The sequence below is a fragment of the Macrobrachium nipponense genome, chromosome 28, assembly GCF_015104395.2.
Source record: "Macrobrachium nipponense isolate FS-2020 chromosome 28, ASM1510439v2, whole genome shotgun sequence".
Classification (NCBI taxonomy): Eukaryota; Metazoa; Arthropoda; class Malacostraca; order Decapoda; family Palaemonidae; genus Macrobrachium; species Macrobrachium nipponense.
In genome coordinates, this window is record NC_087217.1 from 17,196,176 (window position 1) to 17,205,686 (window position 9,511).

The 9,511-nt window shown below is 35.2% G+C and overlaps 2 protein-coding genes across 3 annotated transcripts in view; both read right to left on the reverse strand.

Annotated features, from left to right (window-relative positions):
• Positions 1-2,708: 2,708 nt before the first annotated feature.
• LOC135201500 (actin-like) lies at positions 2,709-5,549 on the reverse strand. Of its 2 annotated transcripts, none has more exons than XM_064230482.1 (2): positions 5,452-5,549; positions 2,709-3,982 (listed from the first exon to the last, which is right to left on the reverse strand). In XM_064230482.1, the coding sequence occupies exon 2, from the start codon at positions 3,952-3,954 to the stop codon at positions 2,821-2,823; it is 1,134 nt and encodes a 377-aa protein (XP_064086552.1). In that variant the 5' UTR covers positions 3,955-3,982; positions 5,452-5,549; the 3' UTR covers positions 2,709-2,820. The 2 variants fall into 2 exon arrangements, with proteins under 2 accessions (XP_064086552.1, XP_064086553.1); XM_064230483.1 differs by having other exon boundaries at positions 5,447-5,471.
• Positions 5,550-8,494: 2,945 nt separating this feature from the next.
• LOC135201501 (actin-like) overlaps positions 8,495-9,511 on the reverse strand; it is a 2,861-nt gene continuing 1,844 nt past the window's right edge. Inside the window, exon 2 of the mRNA XM_064230484.1 lies at positions 8,495-9,511. This exon is cut by the window's right edge and continues 255 nt beyond it. Within this exon, the coding sequence (XP_064086554.1) occupies positions 8,605-9,511 (907 nt within the window). The 3' untranslated portion in view covers positions 8,495-8,604.

Consider the following 9,511-nt stretch of genomic DNA (forward strand, 5'->3'; position numbering starts at 1 on the left):
CCTTGTTCATTCTGCTCCATACCCCTTGAGAGATGACGTAGTATGTTTTCGCCTTGCTAACCACCCGATATGCCATATACGCTTACGGGGATAAGAACCTTTCTCATTCGATCTTGAGACCTAGTCGCTGGCGTGAGGGATAGGATATCTCTCTCTCTCCCTCTCTCAAAATCTCTCTCTCTCTCTCAAAATCTCTCTCTCTCTCGCTCGCTCGGTTGCAAGGCTGTTTCAGTAACTTAACGTAGCTCACATTTATTTTGTACTCAAGCTAGTCACTCATAATTCTTAGTAAAATATGTGTTGTTTGTGGAATCTGAACATAGTATTATTTCTGTTAGTTTTGTGAAGGCGCCCACAAAAATAGTGAAGAGGTTGAAATAGTAACAGGCCTTTTGATTGGAGTTGCAACTGTGTATAAGGTATTTTTACAATTGTTTTGAAGTGCACTTCGAGGTTTTATCATTTTTAAACACATTTATCTTTGGCTTTGTTCTTTTGACATATCCAATTTTATATGCTTAATGTTTGTACTGTCAATGCTTTAATTGTTTTCGTATTATGCATTGTTTTTGCATTGTCTTTATTTTGTTTAATTAGTATGAATAATATTCTATTATGTAATTGTTGGAATTTAACACTTGCAAATTAATTTGTAGTTTATTGAATTTAATTTCAAATTTAATAATTGCTTTATGATTTAATTTAATTAATTTTCTTGACAAACTTTGATTTAATTTTGTTTAATAATTAATTCAAGAATTAATTAAACTTTTGTTTTCAAGTGATAACAATTTCCTGAATTTGTGAATTTCACTTATAAATTTTGAATTTAGAAATAAATTTTTGTATTTAAAATTTATATGAGTATTTTATTACAACCCCAGTATTAAGTATTATATTTTATTTTGTTTAGGTAGAAATATAGAATGTTAATTGTGACGTTTCCCACATATAAAACAGAATCAGGGAAATACTTAGATTTGAAATTGCAGGAGTGATGCCCTTTAATTAAGATTACCTCACATCTATTTTAATGAACTTAGACTGAATGTTTTCTTGACTGTTCAGTTATAGAAGGGCTCACTCTTACCTTTAGAGTATTCAGTCGTTTAGTATTTGTGATGAAGGGTCAGGTGTCTGGCTGTAGTGAGGTAAGTAATAACCAGGTACTTGAACAAACTGTGCCCTAAGTACAAAGGGTGTCCCAGACCCAGGAATAAAAGGGTCTCTTGTGCTAGCAAGTACAAATGGTAAGTGTAGTAACCAGATACTTGGCAATTTGGGTTAACAAATATTAATGATGTCCAGACACATATCTTTGACTATTTCTTGCACCAAGTATTAATGGTATCCAGACCTAAATACTCTAGGCCACTCCGTCACAATATATATATATATATATATATATATATATATATATATATATATATATATATATATACACACACATATATATATATATATATACATACATACATACATATATATACATACATACATACATATATATATATATACATATATATACTATAATAATATATATATATATATATATATATATATATATATATATATATATATATATATATATATATATTCCATTCCAGTGGTCTATTCGAGATGTTAACATTCTGTTCCTAAGCAGATAGTATAAGGCTGCATCAACACCGGATTTTGATGTTGAATGGTGGTCATCTTTGTTGATCTTAATTCTTTTTTACAGCCTATTTGTATCACATTTGCTATACAGTGAGACGAAATTTAGCACTGCTTCGTGTCTTAGTGCGTGGATGAATCACTGTCAATAAATATTAGACAAATACAAACTTGTCGAGTTGCTGATCTCTCGATCAGAGTATTTAAAAAATGAGATTCAGACGTCCTTGGCAAAGGAGGACCAGTTTCTACTGGTTCCATTCTTGAAAATTTGCATTTTTATTTATGTAAATAATGTGCAGTCATGAAGCATATGTCTGATTCAATTTAGTACTGTTACTTCAGTAGTCTTTGTACTCTGAAGGATCAGATAATTGGCTGATTGCTGAAGGAAGTCGGACAACCCTTGAATTTAAATTGAAAGCAAAAGCATCGGAAATAAGACGACTGTTTTCATATGATGAATTGTCTTATTCGTGTGGATGTTTAATTCAAAATCAAAATAAGTTTCTGTTGTTTGCTACTGGTCACACTACAGTTTGGAAATGACCATGAATAATATTGCAGACTTAATTATGCTACTATCAAGAATTTTTTTAAACAAAGGAATCTAGTAGAAAACTGAGTATGCCTGTCTTATTTTGGTTCTCAAACAAGATTAATAATTATCCGCTGTTTCTTCAGGGCTAGATTACTCCGTAATATACTACTAAGACAAGATTCGAGGGTCTTGACCAACTTAAAAAAAAAATTCTAAGAACTCTACGCAGTGTTAACGCAAAACTTCATTTTCCTAAAATATTTCAGTTTTACTTTTGGGACTGAGTTTGTCTCTATGATCCTTTTAAAATGTCTATATGTATACGAAGTGTAATAAGGAATTATGAATATCAGCATCTCTATTTAAAGTCGTCTATTTTGTACAAGTCAATAGTCAACGGTTTAAGGCAAGCAATCTCATAAAGTTTCACTTGACTATAATAATGGGATATATTATCCTTACAAAAGTGTAATTATAAAAACCAGAGAAAGCAGTGATTAAAAGAAACCTCTACTTAATCATTTCATTTATTCCAGGTAATAAAATATTAGTACACTACCATCGTGGAATGAACAATCTTACGTTATAATTACGATAAGATTTTAGGAAATGATGTACTACATTTAGAAGCACTTGCGGTGGACAATGCCAGGGCCAGACTCATCGTACTCTTCCTTGGTGATCCACAAGGCCTGGAAGGTGGACAGGGAACCAAGGATAGAACCACCAATCCAGACGGAGTACTTCCTCTCAGGGGGAGCGATGATCTTGATCTTGATGGTGGATGGAGAAAGAGCAGTGATTTCCTTCTGCATCCTGTCAGCAATACCAGCATACATGGTGGTACCACCAGACATGACAATGTTGGCCAACAGATCCTTCCTGATATCGATGTCGCATCTCATGACAGAATTGTGGACGACCTCATGAACACCAGCAGATTCCATACCAAGGAAGGAAGGCTGGAAAATAGACTCGGGAGCACGGAAACGCTCGTTGCCGATGGTGATGACCTGACCGTCAGGAAGTTCATAAGATTTATCGATGGAGGAAGAGGCGGCAGCAGTGTTCATCTCATTCTCGAAGTCCAGGGCAATGTAGCAAAGCTTCTCCTTGATGTCACGAACGATCTCACGCTCGGCGGTGGTGGTGAAGGAGTAGCCACGCTCAGTCATGATCTTCATCAAGTAGTTGGTGATGTCACGACCAGCCAAGTCCAGACGGAGGATGGCATGGGGAAGGGCGAAACCTTCATAGACGGGAACCATGTGGGAGACACCATCACCAGAGTCGCAAACCTCACCAGTGGTACGGCCAGAGGCGTAGAGGGACAGGACAGCCTGGATGCAAATGTAAGTGGCGGGCATGTTGAAGGATTCGAACATGATCTGGACCATCTTCTCGCGGTTGGCCTTAGGGTTCAGAGGAGCTTCAGTAAGCATGGTGGGGCACTCCTCAGGGGCAACACGGAGCTCGTTGTAGAAGGTGTGGTACCAGACCTTCTCCATATCGTCCCAGTTGGTGATGATACCATGCTCGATGGGGTACTTGAGGGTGAGGATACCTCTCTTGCTCTGGGCCTCATCGCCGACGTAGGCGTCCTTCTGACCCATACCGACCATCACACCCTGGTGACGAGCGCGGCCAACGATGGAGGGGAAGACAGATCGAGGAGCGTCATCACCGGCAAAGCCAGCCTTGACAAGACCGGAGCCATTGTCGCAGATGAGTGCCGTCGCCTCTTCGTCGTCACACATGGTGGTGGTTTTTTGAGTCTAATGATGCCTGTGTGAAAAGAAAACGATATCTGTTACAGATCACAAACAACTCTGCAAAGGTTGTCCCTTATCTGTATAAAATATTTTTTTTTTACATTTCTACATTTACTGCTAAACCAGAAATACATAAGCAAGAGAGAGAGAGAGAGAGAGAGAGAGAGAGAGAGAGAGAGAGAGAGAGAGAGAGAGAGAGAGATAAAACGAAGTTATATTCTTTACACAAAATTATGTCCATGGTCTCAGTTATTGTTAAGACTTACTTCAATTAAGTTGTTCTGCACAAGCACTTGCTAATTTCTACAAAGAATTGCAGATTCTTGATTTCCAAAGCGAATCGATTAACTTGAATTAAGGTAATTGCAAACAGTATCCCAAGGAAGGCTAGTTCTTTATGACCCTTCCCTTTCGTTACTAGTGTGTGACCTCATTCGGGTGCTGTAACCAATTTTAGTTTGCGGGCTTAATGCTATAAAAAATATCTCGGTGGAGGAGTCATTTTCAAAACTTAACACAATAATTTTGAAGGCAGTTATTTATCAAAGCAACAATGACCTGGCACCGGACGTCGTATGTTTAAATACCTAACCCATATTATAATTATCCATTTTCTTCATTAAAGAAATGATAGACTCTTTTTTTAACTTTTAGCGCGGAACGACTCTTGAGTCTTTTTTTGACGGACCAACAGTCCTTGTCTTTGCGAATTGAATCTTAGTCACTTTCAAATATGAGTGTAAATAAAGTATATGTAAATAACAAACATTAATAGTTGTAAAATAGCCCACTATAAAAAAATGCAGAAATATGACTCCTAGGCTCAAACGGTTCAGTAAAAGTACTTTGAATCATTCTACTTGACTTTTCTAGCGCTCGCTATACAATGAAAGATTAATAACATGCCTAATATGCAATTCATTTTCTTTTACATAAATGACAAACACACTTTTCATCGCTCTTCTGCCGTTGATAAGATATAAATCTTTAATATAATTTTTTCAGATATTTTACCTCGTACTCAAAGAAAAAGCACAAATCACTTTGAGAAATAAGTCAAAATTTTATCAACACTAAACGAATGTTTTAAAAATCCACAGATTTTATCTGAAATTTCTCATAGTAATAAAGGAATATGCAGCAAGCTAATAGATTTTAGTATAAAATATGATATGAACTTGACTATGCAATATGACTCAACGTTTCCTTATGTACTTTGTAGACTTTTATATCACTTATATCATTATCAATCATATTTTCAATACAACTCTCTTTTTCGTAGAGCAAAGGACCTTAACTCAGGACAACTCAACAAATCAGAGTAAGAAATCACGGCGCCTTTTTACCACTGATAGAACATAAGTGAATTACTGCGCAGAAGTCAGTTGCCTCCTCACTTGCTTGCAAAAAGATCTAAATGTTCAAATCTAACACCTATCGACTGAAAAAAGTCGAAAAACGTTTCCCTGGAGCTCACCTTACCCTGCCAGAGTCCAGTGGAGACTAAGACTGAAGATGCCAATTTGCTTTTATATACGGCTTCCAAGAGCACGCCCTCGCCAAATCAATAACAACAACAACAAAACCAACACGAATTGAACAACTAAAATGCATGCATAGTGTCTTTGGATGGAGAATCTCGGGAATGAGAATTACCAGAATATCTCTTCTAAACCCTCGCCAAGACCGCGCTTCCAGTTTATAATATCCTCACGTTAAGAAACCTTGAAAACAAATAAAGAATCCAATGTAAAGTGCCATGTCCTTCCGTATCCCCACGCCTATATATATATATATATATATATATATATATATATATATATATATATATATATATATATATATATATATATATATATATATATATTTATATATGTATGTATGTATGTATGTATAGGCATAGGGATATGGAAGGACATGGCTGGCACGTTACAGTGCATTCTTTTTTGGCTAGAAACTAAAACATGAAGATAGAAATTATTCCATGATGAAATAATATTTCTTGAGGGATTTTTTAACATTAATTGTAACCCATTGGGCCTATTTTTTAAATCCGTCAAAAATACTATCAATGACTTTTTCCATCCACCTCGTGCAGTCCATTTAGCACAGAAACTTAGATATTATGTTAAATTACCTCATATACATGATAGAATGTTTTTGCCTTCTCTTAAGAAAATTCTAAATCACCATTATCCAGCAGTTGATGCCAGATTCACCTGTATAAAATCCAAGAACTATTGGTATCTTCCTAAAACACAAAGAGAAATTGCCCTCCTTGATGCACTCCGGTGTAGTATATTTATTTAATTGCTGCCGATGTGATCAGCAGACCTACATAGGGACTACGTGCTGGTTGCTCAAAGTGAGATGTGATGCTCATAGAGGTGTAGGTTCCCGAACGGGCAGTAAATTACCTACCCCTGAATAATCAAATATCAGGAATCACGCCAGAATCTCTAAGGCAGACGTAAATTATATTAACTGTAAGGTTATTATGACGTCACCATATGAACACCATCTCCTCGTTCTTGAAAATTTAGCAATTAAGAAAATGGTACCTTCACTTAACAGCCATACCACCTCAGTATCTTTGTAGGGCATAAAGTCACGTCACTTTGTTCTTTGCCTCTTCTTGACTTATTTCCACCGTCCTGACACGCGTCGGTGGAACTCTGCTTGAGCAAGGTGTTTTCGTAATTTTTTTTAATATATTTTTTTTAAATTATATATTTTTCTTAGTATATTTGTATTTGTAATTATACTTAAAGAAAATTTTTAATTGTATATAATTTGTCATTTTCTTTTCTTAAACGTTTTTTGTATTAATGTAATGCTAATTTTTTATAATGATTTAATTCGTAATTTTACTTAGAAAAAGTTTAATCGATAATACTTTTATGTTAACTTGTTTAATTGTTTAGTATAAATGTAAAATTTATTTCTGGTCTTCAGCTGAAGATGGGACTTTGTCTCGGAACCTCGCTAGCCGATAAATAATCCAATTTGACGTCCTCCATACCTCATATTCACCAAGGATAAGCCCACCAGTGATGATGAATATATATATATATATATATATATATATATATATATATATATATATATATATATATAATATAGATATATATACATATATATATATATACATATATATAGATCATACAGATTTATATGCCGATTACAATTTTTATATGTGACTTAAACTATATATATATATATATATTATAAATATATATATAAATATATATAATAAAAATATATATATATAATATATATATATATATATATATACACACACACACACACATATATATATATATATATATATATATATATTATATATATATACATATATATGAAGTATTATATATATGCCCATTACAATTTTATTTATGATATTTATATAGATATTAAATATATATATATATATTTATGATTTTATATATATATATATTATATATATATAAATATATATATATATATATATATATAATATTATATGTATATATATACATATATATTTATATATATATATATATATATATAGATATATATATATATATATATATATATATATATATATAGTTCTATATATATTCCATTGCAGTGGTCTACTGCTTCGTGTCTTATTACGTGGATGAATCACTGTCAATAAATATTAGACAAATACAAACTTGTCGAGTTGCTGATCTCTCGATCAGCATTTAAGCAATGAGATTCAGACGTCCTTGACAAAGGAGGACCAGTTTCTACTGGTTGCATTCTTGAAAGATTGAATTTTTATTTATGTAAATAATGTGCGGTCATGAAGCATATGTCTGATTCAATTTACTACTGTTACTTCAGTAGTCTTTGTACTCTGAAGGATCAGATAATTGACTGATTGCTGAAGGAAGTCGGACAACCCTAGAATTTAAATTGAAAGCAAAAGCATCGGAAATAAGACGACGGTTTTCATTTGATGAATTGTTTTATTCGTTTGGATGTTTAATTCTAAATCAAACTAAATAATATTGCAGACGATATGGTTTTTCATTGCTTAATTATGCTACTATGAAGAATTTTTTTAACAAAGGAATGTAGTAGAAGATTGAATATTCCTGTCTTATTTTGGTTCTCAAACAAGATTAATCATTATCCACTGTTTCTTCAGGGCTAGATTACTCAGTAATATACTGTTAAGACAAGATTCGAGGGTCTTGACCACTTAAAAAAAAAATTCTAAGAACTCTACGCAGTGTTAACAGAAAACTTCATTTTCCTAAAATATTTCAGTTTTACTTTTGGGACTGAGTTTCTCTCTATGATCCTTTTAAAATGTCTATATGTATACGAAGTGTAATAAGGAATTATGAATATCAGCATCTCTATTTAAAGTCGTTTATTTTGTACACGTCAATAGTCAACGGTTTAAGGCAAGCAATCTCATAATGTTTCACTTGACTATAATAATGGGATATATTATCCTTACAAAAGTGTAATTATAAAAACCAGAGAAAGCAGTGATTAAAAGAAACCTCTATTTAATCATATCATTTATTCCAGGTAATAAAATATTGGTATACCACCATCGTGGAATGAACAATCTTATGTTATAATTACGATAAGATTTTAGCAAATGATGTACTACATTTAGAAGCACTTGCGGTGGACAATGCCTGGGCCAGACTCATCGTACTCTTCCTTGGTGATCCACAAGGCCTGGAAGGTGGACAGAGAACCAAGGATGGAACCACCGATCCAGACGGAGTACTTCCTCTCAGGGGGAGCGATGATCTTGATCTTGATGGTGGATGGAGAAAGAGCAGTGATTTCCTTCTGCATCCTGTCAGCAATACCAGCATACATGGTGGTACCACCAGACATGACAATGTTGGCCAACAGATCCTTCCTAATGTCGATGTCGCATCTCATGACAGAGTTGTGGACGACCTCATGAACACCAGCAGATTCCATACCAAGGAAGGAAGGCTGGAAAATGGACTCGGGAGCACGGAAACGCTCGTTGCCGATGGTGATGACCTGACCGTCAGGAAGTTCATAAGATTTATCGATGTTGGAAGAGGCGGCAGCAGTGTTCATCTCATTCTCGAAGTCCAGGGCAATGTAGCAGAGCTTCTCCTTGATGTCACGGACGATCTCACGCTCAGCGGTGGTGGTGAAGGAGTAGCCACGCTCAGTCATGATCTTCATCAAGTAGTTGGTGATGTCACGACCAGCCAAGTCCAGACGGAGGATGGCATGGGGAAGGGCGAAACCTTCATAGACGGGAACCATGTGGGAGACACCATCACCAGAGTCGCAAACCTCACCAGTGGTACGGCCAGAGGCGTAGAGGGACAGGACAGCCTGGATGCAAATGTAAGTGGCGGGCATGTTGAAGGCTTCGAACATGATCTGGACCATCTTCTCGCGGTTGGCCTTAGGGTTCAGAGGAGCCTCAGTAAGCATGGTGGGGCACTCCTCAGGGGCAACACGGAGCTCGTTGTAGAAGGTGTGGTACCAGACCTTCTCCATATCGTCCCAGTTGGTGATGATA

Excerpts from the sequence above, each read along its gene's own strand:
- LOC135201500 (XM_064230482.1), bottom strand. The coding sequence starts at position 3,954 with ATGTGTGACGACGAAGAGGCGACGGCACTCATCTGCGACAATGGCTCC.